The following is a 23,421-nucleotide window of genomic DNA, read 5'->3' as shown; positions in this document are numbered from 1 at the left end:
CAGTATGAAAGAGTTACGTGTTTGATAAGTGAATTAAAATTGGCTAACAAAGAATTTTCCAATTCCACTATGAGTAATAGGTTTCGTAGGTCACTTCCTGAAAAGTGGGATACAATTGGTATTTTTATGAGAACCACACAAGGGTTCAAGGACATGACCTTGACTCAGCTTCATGGTAAGCTCTTAACCTTTGAAAGAGAGCTTATCCAAAAGAAGAAACTTCAGGAAATTAGAAAAGTGACTGATGACTATGTCTTTGGCAACATAACACTTTTGAGTTAAGAAGAATCATCATCGAGAACAGTAAATGATGAGGGTTATGATCATTACATTGACGTATCCACTGGGATAAACTCTGATCAATAGTCTCCAAACTTTGCTTTTACAAGAAATGGTGATGGTTAAAATCTTGATAACATGGCTTTTGTTCTTGATGATTTTAGCAAATTGATCCCACTCACTTAGAAGGAATGGACATTTTGCACCAATTAGCCATACTCAGTCTTAGAACAAATAATTATTACAAAAGAACTGGTAGGAAGTGTCTAGGGTTAAATGGCATGTCAAGGGTTGGGCTGGATAAATCCAAGATTAGATGTTCTAAGTGTAATAGATTGGTCATTTTGCTAGGGAGTGTTAGGGTTAAACAAGTAATTTTGCACCAATGATAACCTATCCAAATAAAAGACCTCAATCTAGGAATCTACAACATTTTTATCAAAATTCTCAAAATACCCCTTAACCAAGTGTTTAAAACATTGCACATTTTGCACAAACTTTAAGCCATGTCTCTATGCAATATGTTCAAGCACATGCCCCTCAAGTCCAATATGTTCAAGTACCAGTTCCACAAGTTCAAGCACCTCCAGCTACTCTAGCCCCTGCACCCGCAGAGGCAAAACAACAAAGTTTCTTCACACAAGACTTTGTTGACTAGAGTAGTCTGCCTGAGGATCTAAAAAATTTATATTTTGCTCTTATGGCAAAAACTACCGATTAGCCTGTGAATTTTTGCTTTATGGCACTTGAAAATGTAGAAGAAAGTGAACCTAAAGAAGTAATGATTGATGGTGAAGGTCAGACTGTTGATGCTGAGAATGTAGTTAAGCTAGTACAAACAATTGCTTGTGAAAAGGTTGATGAAGAAAGTGTGAAAGAACTTGATCCTTTGAAATCCATTGACTGTGATTGTGATTGTGCATTGATGGTTACTACTAATGTATCTCCTCAAGCTCTAAAAGAACCGTGTTCTGACAAATGCATTATTGCATTTGTAACGTTAAAGAGGTGAACGAAAACCTTAGGAAGAAGGATTTAGATAGTGAAAATCAGTTTGAAAAATCATCCAAAGAATTTAAAACTAAAATCACTGATAAAGACCAGGAAAGTAGCAAACTTAAACACGAAGCAACCATTACCAAGGACCTGCTCCAGACCATGATAGAAAAATATCTGGCACATATATGGAATCTCATGGTAGGTAACAATCAGTTAAATCACCGGACGGAGGATCAAGCTACTTGAAGAACCAAACTTATCCGAATGTTAAAAGATGATAATAATAATAATAATAATATTAATAATATGTGTTTGGGATACCTTTTTTTTTCTTTTTTGAACGGTAAATTTGGATCACTGACGGACCACTGGAGTATCATCGTGCCACCAGCAGAACTACCCGATCATATCCGTCTCCACTAGGCAATAATGCCCATACACCAATTCATGAGGAAACCCAATAAATCTGGGAAAAACCCCCTTTGTGGGAATCGAACCCATGACCTAATGATCATAAGCCTTATCCCACCACCAAGATACCACTAGGCTATAATGCCATGGGTTAGGATACCTTTTGTTAACTTGTATTTGAAATCAAACCATCACGTAGGGGCGATGCTTTGAAGGGGCCGGGAGGGGTGTCCGACCCCCCGAACTTTTCGGCCAGTAGTGTTATATATGTAGTTTTCGTATAAAATTTTTTGGGTATATATGTTTTCGACCCCCCGGTTCTATAGAAATTTTTGGATATATACGTTTTCGACCCCCCCCCCCCGGGTAAAAAATTTCAAGCTTCGCCACTACCATCACGTGCAATATGTCTAAAAACCTCTTTTGAAGCTTGTAAGTTTCTTTAAATTCGTGAATTAAATATAAGTTTTAAATGAATATTGAGATGGGTCTTACATTTTGTGAGTGTGTTGGGGCCACCATTGCAAACCGGACTAGTCCGGTGGAACAAACCGGACGACGTGGGTCAAACTCCCACACGCTGGTGGTCCGGAAATGAAAAGTCCGCTTTTCGGACGGGTGAAACGGACTCACCATTGTTCGTGCTCTAAAAGTGTACATAGCATTGGAAAGAAAATAAGTTTTTTTATAAGATATGTGTTAATATCATCTAACAGCTGATATGACGTGTTTGTGAGCATTTAAAAAATAATTAAAGATGCTATTATTTTCTCAGTTGTGAGCCCGTTTTTCAAGTTTTCATATTTCTCCTTTTAAAAGTAGAAAAGAGAAAAATCAACTTTGTAATTTTGAAAGGAAAAAAGAAATGTTCTTGGAAAAAAAATCAAGTGGGCTTGTTTTTTCGGACGAAATTCTAATTAACCAAGAAAAACTAAATCACATTGTTTAATTTTACTTTTTTCATAGTTAAAATAAATTAATAATATATTTGTTTATTATATGTTTATACGATATTCTAAGGCTAAGTGGGTAACCACTCCCCCACGTTATGGAATAGCGATCGAGAGACAATGCTAATTTATTATAGTATTTTGACTACAATAACAAGGAAATCAGACAGAAAACCAACGTAATTACAACGCTAAAATCCATGTAACACGGGGAAAGATATTGTCAGGGGATAATTTATAAGGCCAAAAATTTTCTAAAAGAGTGAGAAAGAAACTAAACCATACTAAATAATTAACGGTTTTGGAAGGTTATTCAAGCTATTGTTGTTGTTGTTTAGAGCATTTGGCATGCTAGGAAAAGGTGTATCTTCTCCGATGAGCCGGTTAGGACTGAGAGTATTTCGGGTGAAGTTTAGTCGTTTTGTTTCCTTTTGATAAATAGTCGTTGAAAGTCCATTCGGCTTGATTGGTCTAGATTGAAACGCTTTGATGTATGGTTCTCTTGTTTCTTGTTGGGGTTTGTAGTTTCGTTTTGGTAGTTTCTTGTTACCAGTTTTTAATGAAAGTTGTCGTTTAAAAAAATCAATGGCCTTGATAAATGATGTAACTAACTGTATATAGACGTTAGGCTATATGGTGTGGAGAGGACGAAGTGACGTGGCTTGGTTTTCATGGCCGCAAACACCAACCCGTCCCTTGTGTGGCTGCCTAAATACCGGTGGACCACTTTTTCAAATAATGATTATTATTTTATTAAAAGTTTTAATTGTTGAACTGTCAATTTTTTTTTATTTTTTAATCAATTTACTTCACTATATATACACACACATTTATAAATTAAAACATGTTCAACATCACACTCAATTCTAAATTACTCTCAACCCATTTTATAATTTCTTTCGATCCTTTTCAAAAAATGGACTCGAGCAAGTAGCATTGTGGTATCATTTTTTCGATTCTAAAACCACCTCTAGTGCTCAAACCTGAAGACGAGGTGGTGGTCGAACACGACAACCCTTCAACGGTCGAACCGGACAACACTCCGATTCTAGAAGACAGTGAAAGCTATGGTCCATATGAAGATGAGATAGTTGATCATGACTTATCCAATATAGATGGTAGCAAATGATATTCAAATGAGGCCTAGATAGACGGTTGATGGTATTAGAACAAATGAGACCATCCACATTTTGATCCATACAACGACGAGTATGAAACGGATTTTGATGTTTCAAACGACAAGTGTCTTGGAGGTAGTAGACGTGTAGTTTTTTATTTTCTATGATGGTTTTAGCATGTTTTTAGTTGTAGTTGATGTATGTTTTTTATAATGTATGTTTTAGTATTATTTTGTATATGTATTAAATTTTGATTTTTACCTTGGATTTGTTATTTTCTATTTTTATTATAAAAACATAAGTATTAAAAAATAAAAATGACATAATAGTGGAAAGTGGAACCACTTCTCCCACAATGGTAGAAAAAGGAAATAAAGTAGAATCTGATATGACGCTGGTATGATGACGTGGAATGTTAAAACCACACCTGACATTCATAGAGCATTTTCAATAAAAGAGTTATCCGTTTGTCTTCTATTTTGATGTAAAAAATAAAAACGTTATTTCATGTTTTTAAGGAAAAATTTTGATGTAAGGAAAAATTTTGATGTGGAAGATCAAGGAGTGCATTTTTTTCACTCACTAACATTGTGATCAAGTATTCATTTGGATCTATAGTGGCTGAAATAGTTGGGATTTTATGTTGTTTACAATCTATCAATTTAGATTGATGATTAAGATATGAAATAATCAAAATCAATTATGATGTCGTTTGTTGTTGTTTCAGCCTTAACTAATTATAATGTTACTTTTAGAGCCGGCCCAAAGGGTGTGCGGGATGGGTGATGGCTCAGGGCCCAAACTCATCGGAGGCCCAATTTTTTTTGTTTTTTTTATTAGTTTTACACTGTAAAGTTAGAATATATACACAATGAATCGGAAAAATATCATATTGAAGCACTTGGTTTGGTGGTTTTAAAGTCACTTTAATAATAAAAATACACAGGTTCTAATCCTCGTGTCCTCAATTTTGTTTTTCTTTTTGTTTCTTATCTATTGTCTAATTTTGTCAAGTTATATTAAATGATTGGTGTTGATTCAAATGACAATAATTCATTTTCATATATTTAATTTATATATATATATATATATATATATATATATATATATATATATATATATATATATATATATATATATAGAGGAATGTTAACGTACATTACGGCTTAACGTACATCACGTACGACAGGTAATTACGCACGTTCATTTTAAAATCACGCACGTTATAACTCAAAAATCCAAAATTACGCATGTTGAAACACAATAATCACGCATATTGAAAACCTTAATCACGCATGTTATAGAACAAATCACGCACGTTGTCGTACGTGAAGTACGTTAAGCCGTAATGTACGATATACTTTTTCTATATATATATATAAATTTTAAAAATTTATATTTAAGGGCCCCTATTTTCTATTCGCACAGGACCTAAAGATTTTCGAACATTTTCAGAGATAGCCCTGCTTTTTTTCATGAAAGAACTAATTTGAACCTCGTCAACTTGATCTTATAGAATATGGGCTTTTGATAAAAGAAAGTTCATAGCTAAATCTGCCAACGTTTTATAATTCGAAGGACCAACATGGAATATTTTCTAACCTGTGACCTGTCTTTTTCTCATTTCCCCCAATTATTCCGGTTAATGTGTGTTAGGCACGACAAACGTCTCCTTGTTATAGCTTATTCATGTATATCTGTTATTTCTTATTTTCAACGTTGGATATTTAAAAAAATGTGTTTTTTTCTTTTTTTTTTTTTCAATTCAATCTGACCTTAGTTTCTTTTTCTAACCAATGAATAGTCTGCTTTAAAATTTGAAATTGTTGCCATGCACCCACCCTTGAGAGTATGTATCCTTCAACACGAATAGGATACATTACAAAGCTCTAGTAAAATAACCATTTGTAACTAAGTAAATAAAGTACATTACAATACAATGCATTGTACATTTTATAGATAGAAAACTAATCCATTTGGTCCAAAAAGTTCCTTAGAGCCCTTCTCCAATATGTGGTTATTCAATTCACAAATACCGACATGGAGGACATAGGCCAAAGACTTCACCGATTTCCTAGGCAAAAGTCTTTGGCTATGATCGATCCTTAAATAAGTGTATGAAAAGGTTCGTCTGGGGTTTTTGCTTCATCGAGTTTTGACTGAAAAAAAAAAAAAAAAAAAACAACCTAAATAGAGGTTTGTGATCTCAGACCCTTTACTAATAGTGTTAAACAAATACCCTGGTTTTAAAATGCAACAATCTAGAATATACTGTTAAAATCAAGACTCTTTAACTTACCACAAATAGATTTACTTAATCTTCAAAACCAAAATATAAAACCATTAGTTCCTTGTTTTTATTTCCCCCAATCCCACTAGCCACATGAAAAAAAAACAAGAATCCTATGTGCAAATATTCACACATGACACACCCTTTTAAAAACAAACCCAAAACTTAAAAAAGAGAGTGAATTTCAAGTTTTGTCCTTTATCTTTAGGCCACTTTGTAAGTTTTGTCCTTTATGTTTAAATTTGACGAGTTTTGTCCTTTATGTTTAAAAATCAAGCACGTTTTGTCCTTTATGCTTGATTTTTAAGGACAAAACGTGCTTGATTTTTTAAACATAAAAGACAAAACGTGTTTGATTTTTAAACATAAAGGGTAAAACGTGCTTGATTTTTAAACATAAAGGACAAAACTCGTCAAATTTAAACATAAAGGACAAAACTTGCAAAGTGGCCTAAAGATAAAGGACAAAACTTGAAATTCAAAAAACAAAAAGAATCATTCATCAAAACAATACTTGTGGTCTAGTGGTAGGAGACTTGTGATTTCAAATGAAGATTCAAATTCAATTTTTAATTATGTCATATTGAGGTGGATATTGGACAATGATGTTGACAAACCCACCGAGAGGGTTCGATCCTGAGCCGCACCCCGATTTTCATCCAGCTATTACTTCAGCAAGTCATCTCGTGGGTAGGCAGTACGGTTTCCGAAGAAACGCCATAACCAAGTCTAATCAATCCAACATAAACCCAGTTAAAACAACGTAGTATAGGCAGATTTTACTAAGACTGCCGTTTACACAATGTGACATTGGATCACTATCACCTTTCAGAAAAAAATCTAAACAAACATCATCTCTCTCTCCTTATATGTTCTCCCTAATCTCCACACCACCATAACTCCAAACAACAATGGCACACAAAGATGCCAACCACCACCACCACTACCACCACCTCCTCCTCCTCACCACCATCGTCCTCCTCTCCACCACCACCACCACCGCCGATGACTCCACCGTCATGTCCACCTTCCAAACCACCCTCTCTCCACCCCCATCCTCCTGGAAAACCTCCACAGATTTCTGCACATGGGAAGGAATCAAATGTGATAACTCCAACCGTGTCACCTCCATCAACCTCCTCTCCCAATCCCTCACCGGATCTTTACCACCAACCCTCAACCAACTCACCCAACTCAAAACTTTATCCCTACAAAAAAACTCACTCTCCGGCGACCTACCCACCTTATCAAATCTCACACTTCTCACAGAAGTCTTTCTAGACTCCAACAACTTCACCTCAATCCCTCCAGATTTCTTTCTTGGTCTCTCAAATCTTCAAACTTTTAGCATCTCCGATAACCCAAATCTTAACCCATGGGAGATCCCAACCGATCTTACTCAAATCACTAATTTACAATCGTTTCAAGCGAGTAACGCCAACATCAAAGGCTCAATCCCGGACATCTTTTCCAGTTTTCCCAGCTTGCAGTCTTTAAGGTTGTCGTATAATAATCTTACTGGGAGTTTGCCCAGTAGTTTTGGTGGGTCGGATATTCAGAATCTGTGGTTGAATAATCAAGATTCTGGGCTTTCAGGTGATGTTAGTGTGTTGGCTTCCATGACACAGTTGTCGCAAGTTTGGTTACAAGCTAATGCTTTCACCGGTGCTATACCGGATCTGTCGAATTGTACTAATTTATTCGATTTGCAACTTAGGGATAACCAGTTTACTGGGGTGGTTCCGCAGGGGGTTATGTCTTTAGATAGTTTGAAAAATGTTACTTTGCGAAACAATAAGTTACAAGGTCCAATGCCTGTGTTTAAAGATGGGGTTGAGGTTGATATTAGTTCGAATAGTTTTTGTTTACCGACTCCGGGACCTTGCGATCCGCAGGTGACTGCGCTTCTTGAGGTTGCTGGAGCAGTCGGGTATCCGATGTCATTGGCGGAATCTTGGACGGGTAATGATGCTTGTAATGGTGATTGGAGTTTTGTAAGTTGTGATTCTTCTGGGAAGAATGTGACCAGTTTGAACTTTGGAAAACGGAAATTTTCAGGTACTATTTCGCCTGCGTTGGCGAAATTGACTTCATTAAGGAGTTTGTCATTGAATGATAATAATCTCACTGGTTCAATCCCTAAAGATTTGACATCGATGCCGAGTTTACAATTGTTTGATGTGTCAAATAATAATCTTTCTGGTCCTATTCCAGAATTTCCAAAATCTGTAAGGTTTTCACATGATGGTAATCCCCTTTTAGGTCAAACTATTCCTAGTGGAACCGACGGACCGCCTGGGTCTGGACCCGGATCGGGTGCACCGGGTGGGAGCCCATCTGGTTCACCAAAAGGGTCATCGGTTTCAGCCGGAACGATTGTGGGGATTGTTGTTGGTGTTATTGTTTTTATCGGGATTGTGTTGTTTGTGTTCTACAAATGTTGTGGTAAAAAGAAACACCAAAGGTTTGGTCGTGTTGAGAATCCGGAGGTTGGTAAGGAGTTGATGAAGCCGAGCGTTGTGGGCAGTAGTTCGAATGGGTATGGCGGCGGGCTTAGTGAGTTGCAGAGTCAAAGTAGCGGTGATCATAGTGAAATGCATGTTTTTGAAGGTGGAAATGTTATAATTTCGATTCAGGTTCTTAGACAGGTGACTAACAACTTTAGTGATGATAATGTTTTGGGAAGAGGTGGATTCGGGGTTGTTTACAAAGGCGAGTTACACGATGGAACGAAGATCGCGGTTAAAAAGATGGAGTCAGGTGTTATGGGGACCAAAGGGTTGAATGAGTTTCAAGCTGAGATTGCGGTTCTCACCAAAGTTAGACATAGACACTTAGTGGCTCTTTTAGGCTATTGTATTGACCGCAACGAGCGGCTTTTGGTCTATGAGTACATGCCACAAGGAACATTGAGTCAACATTTGTTTGAATGGAGCGAGCATAAGACACCTCCACTTAGTTGGAAACAAAGGGTTTCGATAGCGTTGGATGTGGCACGCGGGGTTGAGTATTTGCATAGTTTGGCACAATCGAGTTTTATTCATCGGGACTTAAAACCGTCTAATATCCTTCTTGGTGATGACATGAGAGCCAAAGTTGCTGACTTTGGATTGGTTAAAAATGCTCCTGACGGGAAATACTCGGTTGAGACGCGACTCGCTGGAACGTTCGGTTATCTTGCACCCGAGTATGCTGGTGAGTTTTTTCTTGTTTCAAGACTAGTAATCTTTTTGTTTTACTCATTTAGTTTCAAGTTTTGCGATTATTGTTTTGAAGAGAAAGTAAAGAAACCGAAATCGGATATAACTTATATGGTTTATTGTCAAAGAGACTATAAAAACCCAAATTCTAAAAAACTTATATGGTTTCTCTTGATCAAAACAGCTACAGGGAGAGTGACAACAAAGGTTGACGTTTTCGCATTCGGGGTGGTGTTGATGGAGTTGATAACGGGCCGAAAAGCCTTAGACGAGACCCTACCCGACGAAAGGTGTCATCTAGTGACATGGTTTCGACGAGTCCTAATCTCAAAGGAAAACATATTAAAGGCCATCGACCAAACTCTTGAGACCGAAAACGAAGAAACACTAGACAGCATATCAAAGGTGGCGGAGCTTGCAGGCCACTGCACGGCCCGCGAGCCGTTTCAGAGACCCGACATGGGTCACGCGGTTAACGTGCTGGGCCCTCTTGTGGAACAATGGAAACCTTCTCGGCCCGAAGAAGAAGACGGGTATGGCATTGACCTCCATATGAGCCTTCCTCAAGCCCTTCAAAGATGGCAAGCCGACGAGGGTACTTCTAGAACGTTTGATATGTCATTTACCCAGTCAAGTATTCCCTCTAAACCTTCGGGATTCGCTGACTCATTCGACTCGATGGATTGCCGATAAACACACTCAATTTCTTGATATTTATTCATTTTTTTCTACTAAAAAGGTTAAATTAAACTGAAGTATGTTTTTCTTGTTTGTATGTTGATCATTTCTGGTGTTGGAAACATGACCATTTTGTGATCTTTAGGTTGCTTGAATGCTCTGCATTAGATAGTTGTACTATATGCATTAAAGGTTATACCTACCGCAATTGTAAGTTTGTAACATGTACATTGTGCTTTGAGAGTTGTAAGTTACTTTGGGTATAACCAAATACAAGGATTTATGTTGCTATGACTTGTAAATTGTGCATTGAAAGTTGTACATTTCAAGTTTTGAACAGATTTGGTATTTTGCTATAATAATAATAATGGTCCAAAGGCAAGTGGGTTGGGATGAAATTCCAGGCTGTGAAAGTGGGGGATCTTGTTACAGCCAGCTAGTTTTGTAAATGAAACCTGCCTACGCGTTTTCTTGTATTGACCCCTTCATGTTTTGTAAAATACAATAAAAATATTAGGTATAAAATCAATGAAAAGCATTAACTAAATGGTTATTCAGTATTGATTTAATAGTTTTTTGGATTTTTTTTAAATGAATGTACCAAATGGAACACTTTAGCTTCTACAACGAATTCGAAAATCGATCGATTAGAACATGTGTAGTACACATGAATAATGCCCCCACCCATAGGCGTTGTGCAACATGTGTTATTCCAGTCCATAAAGGGGCATTATGGGACGTTTTCCATATATGGGTGTAGTGGGATAATGCCCAATAATGTCCCAACAATGATTACGCAATTATTATCTTTAAAAAAAATAAAACAAATAATATTACTTGAAAGCTTCTTATTGGACAAACAAAAGTGGAGGAATATTGCACAAGCGTTCTTTAAACCACGCCCCTCCCCCCCCCCCCCCCACATTTTTTGAAAACAACGCCCAAGGGGGCGGTCCGGCGGCGTTAAGGGGCGTTTTTTGGAGAAAAAACGCCCAAAAACCCCCCACTACGGGTGGTCTTATAGTTTATTTAGCGTGTTGCAAAAGTATTTTTAGATTATCGTGATTAACATCTTATCTTATTGTGATCTACGGTTCATTTGTATCTACTCGTTGAGACGGCTAAGCGATCCGTCTTAATTAAATTTAACTAAAAATCATAATCTTATATATATGGTAAATATCAAATATATGATTAGGATCAAATACAAAGGATCCTAATTGTAAGAAGTGTAAGAAGGATTTATAGAGTGACAAGTGTCCAATAACCTAAAAAAACTCACTACACAAACAAACCCCACTACTACAAAAAAAAAAAAAAAAAAAAACCTTAAACATCCACCACCACCAAAAACCTAACCCCCCCCCCCCCACATCACCCATCCGCAAAAAAAAAATTTTTTTTTTTTTGCCGAGGGGGTGGGGGTTTAGGTTTTTGGGTGGGGGTGGGTGTGGGTGTTTAGTTTTTTTAGGTTTTTTTGGGGGTGGGGGGTTAGGTTTTTGGGGGTTTTTTTTGGTGAGGTATAGTTTTTTTTTTTTTGTTTTTTTTGCCGGGGGGGGGGGGGGTTAGGTTTTTGGGTGGTGGTGGGGTGGGGTGGGGGTGGGTGTTTAGGTTTTTGGTGGTGATGTAATGGGTTTTGTTTTAGCTTATTGGACACTTGTCACTCTATAAATCCTTCTTACACTTTTTACAATTAGAAGCCTTTGTAGAATAACTTGACCCATCAAATATATGGTATTTTTATCAAATAAATACAAATTTATGCGTTACATGTGACTTTACATAGTGGTGATGCATATAGAAATTGGACTCGGAAAAAGGTATGGACATGACTATATTTGTTAATGGGAAAATTACGGCCAAAGACCAAGATGATTTGCGAAAATGGTCAGCTCATGTGCCCTTGGAACAGGGCATCAGTCCTCTGATGCGCCGTTCGATATGCGTCTGACACATGTGAGATATGTGTGGACGAGTCCGCCACCAGCTCATCGCTCTAAAAAGTTGGTTGATTGCATCTGGCTCCTCTGCTTCGCGAGGCGTTGATGCGGCTCATTGATGGCTTCTTGGCTGGATGTGTCAGCGTCAGTCAAACTTACACATTGTACGAAACCTTTTCTTTTTAGAACTGGATGTGTCAGCGACGCATGGGAAGCGTCGCAATAGGGCTTCGAAGACTGACACAAGGGTTGCGTCAGCGACGCATGGCAAGCATCACAAAAGGGCTTTGAAGACTGGCACATGGGTTGCGTCAGCGACGCATCGAAGGCGTCGGGAAGACTTATCGGAACTTGGTTGGCCTTTGCATCTAAGACGCTTCACAAGTGTCCGGAAGACGCCTCTGAAGCGTCCTTCTTCAGAATAACAATGATTGCTCCATGTGTCAATCAGAAAATGATAGACGCAATAATTGCCTTTGCAAACGCAAAAAACTACCTTGGGATTTGTGAAGGAACATATTCTAAGGGCGTATAAGCTGGCCATTTTCGTAAGTCATCTTGATCTTTGGCCATTTTAGTAATTTTCTCTTTGTTAATTGAATGCAGGTCCAAGTGATATGTGTTGTTTTCTAACTTGGAACCACTAGATTTATTGTTTCATGAAAATGTTTTATTATATACCCGCCTCTTTTAAATTATTAAATCTATTAAAGAATGGTATAAAATACTAAAAAATTACATGTATAAAGTTTTATCACATAAATACGATCTACTTAATCTTCAAAAATAAAATATTCAGACCATGTGCGTTTTTATATTTTATTTTCCCCATCCCCAAATGGCCACATGAAAAAAGAAATCACCAACAAGCCTAAAATAAATGGAATCCAATGTGAAAATATATACGGCCGATTAAAACTTCTTTATTGATAACTTCATTATTGTATTAATTATATCTTGTAGAAGATAATTGGAAGAGAAAGAGATGTTTAGTATTAATGGTGTATTATATACAATAGAATACATACACTATTTATAGGGGGAATAAGCTTGGAGAACAAGTTGGTTTATATTAGGAGTTAATAATCTAAATATATTCTTAATAACACTCCCCCCGATTATCAACTTCATACGCTTGATGCTGCCTCATTAAAAATCTTGCCAGAAAAACCCAATGGGACAAAACCTTGACTAAAGGAAAAAGAGTTCAGCGCGTATTATCTCCCGTTGATGATGATCACTTAAGCTCCTTGAGTCGACGCATCCCGATCCCATGAACTAACTTCTTGAATGTCGAGGTTGGAAGTGATTTAGTCAACAAGTCTGCCAAACTTTCGCTGGAACGAATTTGTTGGACAATAATATCTCCATTCTTTTGTACATCATGTGTGAAAAAGAACTTTGGCAAAATGTGCTTTGTTCTATCACCTTTGATGTATCCTTCCTTAAGTTGAGCAATGCATGCTACGTTGTCTTCATGTAAGATTGTCGGTCCCTCATCTCCCGAAGAAATGCCACAAGATCCACGAATGTGTTGTATTACAGTCCTTAACCAAATGCATTCTCGACTAGCTTCATGTATCGCCAATATTTCTGCATGATTAGATGATGTGGCTGTGATTGTCTGCTTTACCGAACCCATGAAATTGCAGTACCCCACTTGTAAATAAATACCCAGTTTGAGATCACCCAGTGTGAGGATCAGACAAATACCCTGCATCCGCAAAACCAACCAAACCTATTTTCAATGGATTTGTAAAATACAAACCCATATCTTTTGTACCTTGAAGGTATCTAAATATTTGTTTTACCCCATTCCAATGCCTCTTTGTTGGGCATGAACTATATCTTGCCAATAAATTTAAAGAAAATGATATATCGGGTCGTGTATGGCTAGCAAGAAACATTAGTGCACCAATTGCACTTAAATATGGTACTTCTGGACCAAGGATTTCCTCTCCATCTTTGGGAGGTCGGAATAGGTCTTTTTCCACATCAAGCGGTCTTACAACCATTGGAGTACTCAATGGATGTGATTTTTCCATATAAAATCTTGTTAGTAGTTTCTCTATGTAAGTTTCTTGATGCACAAGGATTCCACCCTTAAGGTGTTCAATTTGTAATACAAGACAAAACTTTGTCTTCCCAAGGTCTTTCATTTCAAATTCTCTTTTCAAGTATTCAACTGCCTTTTGAAGCTCCCCTGGAGTCCAATTATATTCATGTCATCAACATATATGACAATTATAACGTATTCAGATCCTGACCTTTTTATAAAAATACACGGGCATACAGAATCATTTTTATAGCCTTCTTTTGACAAATATTCACTAAGGCGATTATACCACATACGTCCAGATTGTTTTAGCCCATATAATGATTTGTTTAATTTGATTGAAAGATGTTCTCGAGAACTAGATTTACATGAGTTTGGCAATTTGAATCCTTCAGGGAGTTTCATGTAAATATCAGTATCAAGTGAGCCATAGAGGTAGGCTGTCACAACATCCATTAGACGCAAATCGATCCCTTCTTGTATTACCAGACTAATAAGATAACGAAAAGTTGTCGCATCCACCACTCGAGAATATGTCTTCTCATAATTAATTCGAGCTCTTTGCGAAAATCCTTGTGCTACTAATCTTTCCTTGTATCGTACAATTTCATTTTTCTCATTAGGTTTTCGCACAAAGACCCATCTATATCCAACAGGCTTTACACCTTCAGGTGTATGGGCCACAGGTCCAAAAACTTCTCGTTTATTTAGGGAATTCAATTCTGCCTCTATCGCGTCTTTCCATTTTGGCCAGTCATTTCTTTGTTTACATTCCTCAACTGATTTTGGTTCTTGATCCTCATTGTTTTCCATTACTTGTAGCGCTACATTATATGAAAAACTATCATCGACGTCGATTTCACTTCGGTTCCATACCTTTCTAGACATGATATAATTAATTGAGATCTCTTCATTTTCAGGTACCTGAGATTCTTCTAGAACCCTAATGTCTAGTGTCTCTTCTGGAGACTCCTTTGCTTGCGTTATTGTTACCTCGACTTGACCATCTACATTATTTGCTCCCTTTTTTCTTTTGAGGATTTTTATCTTTAGAACCGATTGGTCTACCACGTTTTAGGCGTGCATTAGACTCGTTACCAACATGTGGTTGTCCTTATGGGACACTTATTTTTACTGGAGCATTAACAACTGGTATATGTGACTTAGTCACTCTCTTTGGGTCAGTGAATGCGTCTGGTAATTGATTTGCTAATCCTTGTAAATGAATTATCCTTTGAACTTCTATTTCACATTGTTTAGTTCGAGGATCAAGATGAGATAATGATAATTCATTCCAAATAATACTATTATCCAGCTGCTTTTTGTCTCCCCCTACTGTTGGGAATGTTGATTCAACAAAATGACAATCACTAAATCGAGCTGTAAATAAATCACCCGTTATAGGTTCTAAATACTTAATGATCGATGGTGATTCATACCCAACATATATTCCTAACCTCCTTTGAGGCCCCATCTGTGTGCATTGTGGTGGAGCGATTAGAACATATACAACACAACCAAAAATCCTTAGATGGGAAATATTTGGTTCCTGACCAAGAGCCAACTTTAATGGGGGAGAAGTATGATAACTCGTTGGCCTGATGCAAATTAGTGTTGCTGCATGTAAAATTGCATGTCCCCAAGCAGATGCTGGTAGTTTTGATTTCATAATCACTGGTCTTGCAACCATTTTAAGTCGCTTGATAAGCGATTCAGCAAGCCCATTTTGTGTATGTACATGAGGTACATGATGCTCTACATTTATCCCAATAGACATGCAATAATCATTAAATGTTTGGGATGTAAATTCACCAGCATTGTCTAATCGAATATTCTTGACGGGGTGATCGGGAAAATGTGCTCTTAGCCTTATTAATTGAGCAAGTAGTCGTGCAAATGCCATATTACGACTTGATAGTAGGCACATGTGTGACCATCTAGTTGATGCATCAATTAAGACCATAAAGTATCTAAATGGTCCATTAGAAGGATGTATAGGTCCACAAATATCCCTATGTATTCTTTCCAAAAAAATCAGGGATTCACTCCCCACCTTCAGTGGTGATGGGCGAGTAATCAACTTCCTTTGTGAACATGCAACACATGTAATATACTTAGACTTAAGAATCTTCTGGTTCTTCAAAGAATGCCCAACTGAATTTTCTATAATTTTTCGCATCGTTGTTGATCCGGGATGGCCTAACCAACCATGCTATATGATAAAATTTTCTTGGTCTATAAACTTCTTGTTTATGACTGCATTTGATTCGATTGCATTAATTTTAGTATAATACAAACCAGAGGCAAGTGCACACAATTTTTCTAACACATGCTTTTTACTCGAACATATATTTGTGATATGAAGGTACTCATCATGTCCCTCAGATGTAGTCTCAAGATGATATCCGTTTAAACGAACATCGACATTGGGGAAAATAACGCATTGGTTATTTTAAATGGTGTTCCACCTAGCAACACTACATAAGCTTCTCCAAAGCCTTCAATTAATTTTGATTTACTAGATATAGTACCAACATTTGCCTTTTTCATGGTTAAAGTAGCGAAATAATTCTTTTTCTTAAGAATTGCATGCGTTGAGGTGCTGTCAATTAGACATATGTCTTCTCCATTAATAGGGATCTTAGTTAAACACTCCATATGCTTCAAAACAAAACAAAATCATATAAATACAATGTCTAACATGCTTCAAACATAACAAATCCTAAAATGTTTGATACGCATCAAAACAAAACAAAATAAAATCTCAAAATGTCTTAAAGAAATGAAGGAAATAACATCACTTAAAAACTAATAATTTATATGTTAGGAAAATTGCAAGCATCCAACTGGGTTGTATCAGCCACGATATCACCAGAATCCAAGTTAGTTGGCTCAATAAGGAAATCATCATAATCCAGATTAGTTGTATCATTATGGTCTTTATGACCATTAGTGACGTCAACATTTGCAACCTCATATGTAAAATTTGTCTCTATTCCATTTGCTTTGTCTTTGATGGATTGTTGATAAAGTTCCACCAAGTGTTTGGCCGTACGACAAGTCTTCGACCAATGATTGTTACTTCCACATCGGTAACATGCATTCAATGAAGATCCCACCTTCTTTTTATTTTTTTCATCACTGGATTTATTTTCATTATTATGCCACCTTTGGCAGGTCCCTTTGTTTTTAAACTGAACACTATGATAATTTCTTCGGCCACGTCCACGACCATGACCACGACCACAGCCATGACCACGACCACGACCACGATGATAACCTCGACCATGTGTGTAACTTTCACTTTGGCCATTATATGTTGCCACATTAGCTTCAGGGATTGGGGTTGCTCCAACCGGACGAGTCTCGTGATTTTTCATTAAGAGCTCATTGTTTTGCTCGGCCACAAGCAAACATGATATTAATTCACTATATTTGGTGAAACCCCTTTCACGATATTGTTGTTGAAGTATCACATTCGAGGGGTGAAATTTTAAGAATGTTTTTTCCAACATTTCCTTATCAGTAATATTTTCACCACATAGAATCAATCGTGATGTGATTCTAAACATTGCCGAGTTGTACTCGCTTATAGACTTAAAGTCTTGCAACTTTAACTTGATCCACTCGTAACGAGCTCTCGGTAATATCACCGTTTTTTGGTGGTCATACCTTTCTTTCAGATTGGTCCAAAGGACAAGTGGATCCTTGAATATGATGGCGTAAAAAGATCATGGCTTTTGCCTTATCTTGGGTATTTGCTTTATTTACTTCTTTAATTGTTTCACCCAGATTATTGGCATTCAAATGTATTTCAGCATCCAATACCCATGACAAATAGTTTTTCCCAGTAATATCTAAAGCCATGAACTCAAGTTTTGCAAGTTTTGTCATGATGAACTTATGATGTGTGATCCAAAGCAAGCGTGCTGATAACATGTTATGAACAAACTAAATAGCAAGAAGATAATTGGGAGAGAAAGAGATGTTTAGTATTAATGGTGTATCATATACAATAGAATACATGGACTATTTATACGGAGAATAAACTTGGAGAACAAGTTGATTTATATTAGAAGTTGATAATCTAAATATATTCTTTATAACATATCTAATATAATTTTTATATATTGCGAGTTATATGATAAAAAGTTACTGATTACCTTCATATTTGTATTTATTTAATATTGAACTAGGTTAGAATCCCGTGTATTACACGGGTTGAATAAATGTAATTATATATACCAAATAATAAAAAAAATATATATATCTTTAAAATTCTCGTTTATTACACGGGTTGAACAAATGCAATTTTATATACCAAATAATAAAACAATATATATTTAAAAATACCGTTTATTACATTGGTTGAATAAATGTAATTTTAAATATTAAATAATAAAAATTTTATATATTTAAGAACCTCATGTATTGTACGGGTTGAGTAAATTTAATTTTATATATTAAATAATGAAAAAAAAGTTACATTTTTAAGAATCACATGTGTTATACAGGTTGAGCACATATAATTTTATATACTACATAATAAAAAAAGTTATATTTTTAAAACCCCGTGTATTACACGAGTCGCATAAATGTAATTTTGTATAGTAAAAAATAAAAATGTTATATCTTTAAAAAACCTCATTTATTACACGGGTTGAATGAATCTAATAAAAATTTATATTTTTTAAGAAAACTAACGGATATACTTGATATACGATGGATGGGGTGATTGCGGTGATGGTTCTTATAAATGTCACGTAAACATAGTGATTACCGTATTTAGTTGAGAATTGAACACGAAAATAAAAGTATAGAATCAATAAACATTGATTAATATTTTTGTTTACCCCTTTTAAACATTTTTGAAATATGTTCTACCTTTAACTACTTTAGTTTAATAAAATAAATAAATCATTTACATTAATTGCAGGATAAACAATTTTGAAATCTGATAAGTATTTTAAAATATTATATTATCTCCTATATGAATTGTTTAAATTTATATTAAATTTAATTGTATAATTATCTTTTAATTGATATCAATTATCTATAAAAATAGATGGCTTCAATGAATGACTATAAAAATATATAGTATAGATGGTTTAATAAATTTAAGTATATTTTCGTATCACACACACATACATATATATATAACACCCGCATGCCAGGATAAGGTTTAGGGAGTGTTACGCGTCGGATATACATAACACATAATAACCAGAGCATTCACAATGGAAGTTTCAAATTTTATTTAAACATTTAACGAATATTATACATCTCTCATAGGACACAATAATATTACATCAATTTAACTATAATAGCGATCCAAATCTTCAACAGCCCTCTAGACCTCTGTCTCTTCATATGCTAGTTTCAATGTCTGCAATTCCTACAATCACATGGCACCTAGGATATGTGCCCGAAAAATATTTGGGACTCAATATCAACTGGTGAGTTCATGGACATAAATGATTTTATTCAAAACATGCATTCATGGCAAACGGATAAGAACAGAGTAAGCACAGTATGTTCACATAACCAGGCTATGTATACAAACTCTACTGGCTAAATCAGATACATACAATCAACTCTCAATCATCCTATCAATCATTGCCAACTATCACACATGCTATAAATAGTCGATTCCATAGTTATTACCAATCAGATAGAACAACACGTCCTATTTTAGAAACGGTTCAGAGTAACTCACCTTGCTAGCTTGTAGTTCTCGAGCCTTAAGCTTCTTGTAAGTCTATAGTCCTGGTTCTAAGCCTTTTGATTTAACAGTAAGTTTATAGCTTCAAGTCTTCTGATAATTAAGCATCTGCTATCAATGAATTTAAACCTTCTGATTCTAACCCCTAATTCACAGAATGGTATTAATGTATAAACCCAACTCAAACTTTAATGATAATCACGAGATCAAAACCCCAACGTAGTTGATTACAGGTTTATTCAGGACATTTGGATTTTATTGACCAGAAAACTGGGAGGTGTTACATATATAACATTTTTTTTTTATTTTTTAACAAATAACATCATTTGTCTTTAAGGAAACATCCAATTGTTACTTCACAATAAAAAGTTTAAAAGTTTGGTGTATTTATTTTATAAAATTTAGAAATTCATCTAATATGATGTTATTAATATTTTCAAGTTAGTCAATAATAAGATATTACCGAAGTTTAATTTGTGTTGGTGTTATTTTTATAAAAAAGGGCATATTTCTTTCATATATGTTAAATATTTTTTACTCTTTTTTCTACGATAAGGAACGGCGTAGTTGCGTACCAACCATCGTGACACCGGACGCTATAGGCAAGGTCGACTACTCGACCGCCGCCAGCCCCTTGGCTCTTCCAGATGTGCGGAAACCCGACCTCCACCCGCCCGAAGGCACAACAGTGAAATAATCGGTAAAACTTCGCCACCAGTATTCGTCCTTCACCTAAATGCCATAGAAAAAATGGGGAGAGTGGAAGTCGAACATTCGCTCTTCAACTGAATACCGCAGAATATGATAGGGTGAGTGGAAGTCGAAACTCGAAACTAAGTCACAAGAAACACCAAATTTTCCCCAACAACTCCACCACTACTCATTGCCATTTTTTACTATTTTAAAATACCTTTTAAATCAGATTGGTTGTCTTGTTTAGAGGCATTTCTCAGTCACGCTAATCAAGGAGGATTTTTAGCCATAAGACATTTAGACTGCTATATGACGTAGTTGACAATACAATTATTATATCGAACATTTCCATTTTCTTTTGAATCTTTTTAAAGAGATTAAGGGGCTGTTTGGTAGCCTCTTAATGATCATTCAGATGCTATCTCTTAATGGTTTAAAACCTCTGAATGAATAAGAGGTAACCTCAAGTCTGAATGGTTAAGAGGTAACCTCTGAATGGTAAATCATCACATCTCACATTTTTCTACATTCTCATTGTTAAAATTCTTAATGGTTCCATTAAGAGGTAGTCTCTTAATGACCATTCAGAGGCTACCAAACAGCCCCTAACAAAAGCAAAACTTTAAACATCCAGGTTTGAGATAAAAACTTTTGAATTTAAGTCTCACACGATAAAGTCTAAATTACAGTTAAAAAAATTCAAATAAACAAATTCATTGTAAAAACAAACGCCTTTTTTTTATAAAAAGGAAAGATGGTAAAACCAAACTAATTTTATACTTTAATTTACTTTTCAATTCTTTTTATGCTTTGATTTTACTAGATTTGAACCTTCAACTCTTAAACAAAAAAGAATTACTTTACTGTAGTATATTACTTTGGGACGTAAAACAAAATATATGAGATGAATTATGTACCACTAGTCATGGAAAATCAATGATAAACATAGAGATATATGAGATGAATTACGTACCATTAGTTATGGAAAATGATAAAAATAGAGATATATGAGATGAATTATGTACCTTTAGTCATAGAAAATCAATGATAAAAATAGAGATAAACAACACGTGGACCTAAATCAACATAAGTTACCACTATACAATATTCTTTGGGGACGTAAAACATAACATACATAAGATGAATTATCTACCATTGGTTATATATATTGGAGATTGGTTATATATATTGGAGAGTTTAAATGAGAATTTATTTTGTAAAAATAAAAAGGAAAAAGTTTTAACCAATAAAAATGCTTTATTTTACTTTATTTAATTTTTGTATTTAATATTAGTGTAAGAGTATATTGGTAAAATTAGATAAATTATTAGTTGATAGTATTCCCTTTTACTAGCTAACTACATTAAATTTGTAACTAATTTTCAAAAAAATATATTTTTCAAAGAAGAAAAAAAATAATTTAAAGTGTAGGATAAATTACGACGTGTGTATGATGAATTACGAGTTGTGTATGCTGTATTTCAAAACGTGTAGGATAAATTTTGATGTGCGTAGCAAAAAAATTTAGAGTGGAGGATGATAGTCTTTATGACTAATTAATTAGTCAAAGATAATAATAAATGAAATGAGAGAAAAACTATTTAATATTTTACAATTGTACCCTTTGTTCTTTTTCTTCCCAATTTAATTTTCTTCTCAAATGAAACTCCCCCTATATATATATATATATATATATATATATATATATATATAGTGTAAGTATCTATGGAAAACCCATTTAATCTAGAAAACTTAGGAAACCTGAATTGTGTGGTCAAGATTGATCCACATCATATCTTTAAACACATGTTTAAAGGGCAAATTAGTCATTTGTTCAAGCCATCATTTCACTCTCTCCCCCATCCCATCAAGTCATTTATTACCCATCATTTCATTCTCCCTCTTTCTTCTTTCTTCTTCTTTTAGAATTCAAAATATATCATTCTATCTCTTTCTTCTTCTTCTGTAAATTCACCATCATCATCATCATTCATTCTCTCTCTCTCTCTCCATGTTTCAAAATAAACACCAAGAACACACACAAGTGTGTGTGAGAGAGTTCAGGAGGTAGAGAGAGAGATTTAAGAGAGAGAAGAAGACGACGATGGACGACGGACAAGCCGTCGTCTACAGCGGTGGAGGTTCTCCGACGAACCGTCGGTGCCGATGACGGTGTTACAGGCAACCGGAGTGGGGATTCTGATTACAAGCCTTCATCTACAGCGATGGAGGTTCTCCGACGAACCGTCGGTGCCGACGACGGTGTTACAGGCAACCGGAGTGGGGATTCTGATTTTAGCTCAGTTCAGATTCGAGTCAGCCGCAGATCGGGACTCGGTTCAGGTTTCCGGTTAGTGATCCAGTCCAAGTATGGTTCAGTCTTTTTGGATTCTCTTGTTTTATTTTGGTTTGGATTCTCTGGTTTTATACTCGGTTAGGTGTCATTTGGTTTGGATTCTTTGGTTTTTTTTTCAGTCTTTTTTTAATTTGTGATTATTGTTTGTTTAGGACTGTTCAAATGTTATTTTTTCTCTGTTTAAGCGGTTTGGTTTGGTAATGTTGTTAGATTTAGTATTGAGATTGTGTTTTTAGTGTCGGATTAGCTGAATGTGGGCATTTTTTGTTAAAATATGAAGGCGTAGGGTGGAAAGGTGTGTGCAGAAAAAATGCAATGTCCCGAGTGCATCAGAGAGTGTGATTGTGTAGTTTCGGTGCAGAATACAGTTTCAGGTAACACTTTGTAGTGAGGGCGTTGCTTGACGAAAAGAAGATAGTTGTTGACGATTGTGTAGTTTCGGTGCAGAATACAGTTTCAGGTAACATGTGTTACCTATCTCGTACCTGTTTGTTGTGTTAAATAACTCCGGAAATATTACTTGTGTTATTATGTATTTACTATGGCTGTTGTATTTGCAAGAGTGAGGAGAATGACCAGGTCCGTGACGGGTAGGCTGGCTAATAAGCGAAAGCAGAACGATAAAGAAACAGAACGATAACGAAAGAAGGTAGATGGAGAAACCGATGAAGAATGGGAACAAGAAGTCGATGAAGGGCAAGTGGTGGGTACCTTTGATGTTGTACAGAA

General features: G+C 35.7%; 2 protein-coding genes across 2 annotated transcripts; one reads left to right on the top strand and one right to left on the bottom strand.

Moving 5' to 3' along the window:
* Positions 1-6,864: 6,864 nt before the first annotated feature.
* On the top strand, positions 6,865-10,222 carry LOC110908585 (receptor-like kinase TMK4). Its single transcript, XM_022153529.2, has 2 exons — positions 6,865-9,242; positions 9,432-10,222. The coding sequence occupies exons 1-2, from the start codon at positions 6,959-6,961 to the stop codon at positions 9,938-9,940; spliced, it is 2,793 nt and encodes a 930-aa protein (XP_022009221.1). The 5' UTR covers positions 6,865-6,958; the 3' UTR covers positions 9,941-10,222.
* A 6,515-nt stretch (positions 10,223-16,737) lies between these two features.
* LOC110906875 lies at positions 16,738-17,815 on the bottom strand. Its single transcript, XM_022151941.2, has 2 exons — positions 17,594-17,815; positions 16,738-17,439 (listed from the first exon to the last, which is right to left on the bottom strand). Exons 1-2 carry the CDS (start codon positions 17,813-17,815, stop codon positions 16,738-16,740), a joined length of 924 nt encoding a protein of 307 aa, XP_022007633.2.
* Positions 17,816-23,421: the final 5,606 nt, after the last annotated feature.

This window comes from Helianthus annuus, chromosome 14, assembly GCF_002127325.2.
Source record: "Helianthus annuus cultivar XRQ/B chromosome 14, HanXRQr2.0-SUNRISE, whole genome shotgun sequence".
Lineage (NCBI taxonomy): Eukaryota > Viridiplantae > Streptophyta > Magnoliopsida > Asterales > Asteraceae > Helianthus > Helianthus annuus.
Note: the sequence above shows the minus strand (reverse complement) of the source record. Positions and strands in the feature narration are given on the sequence as shown.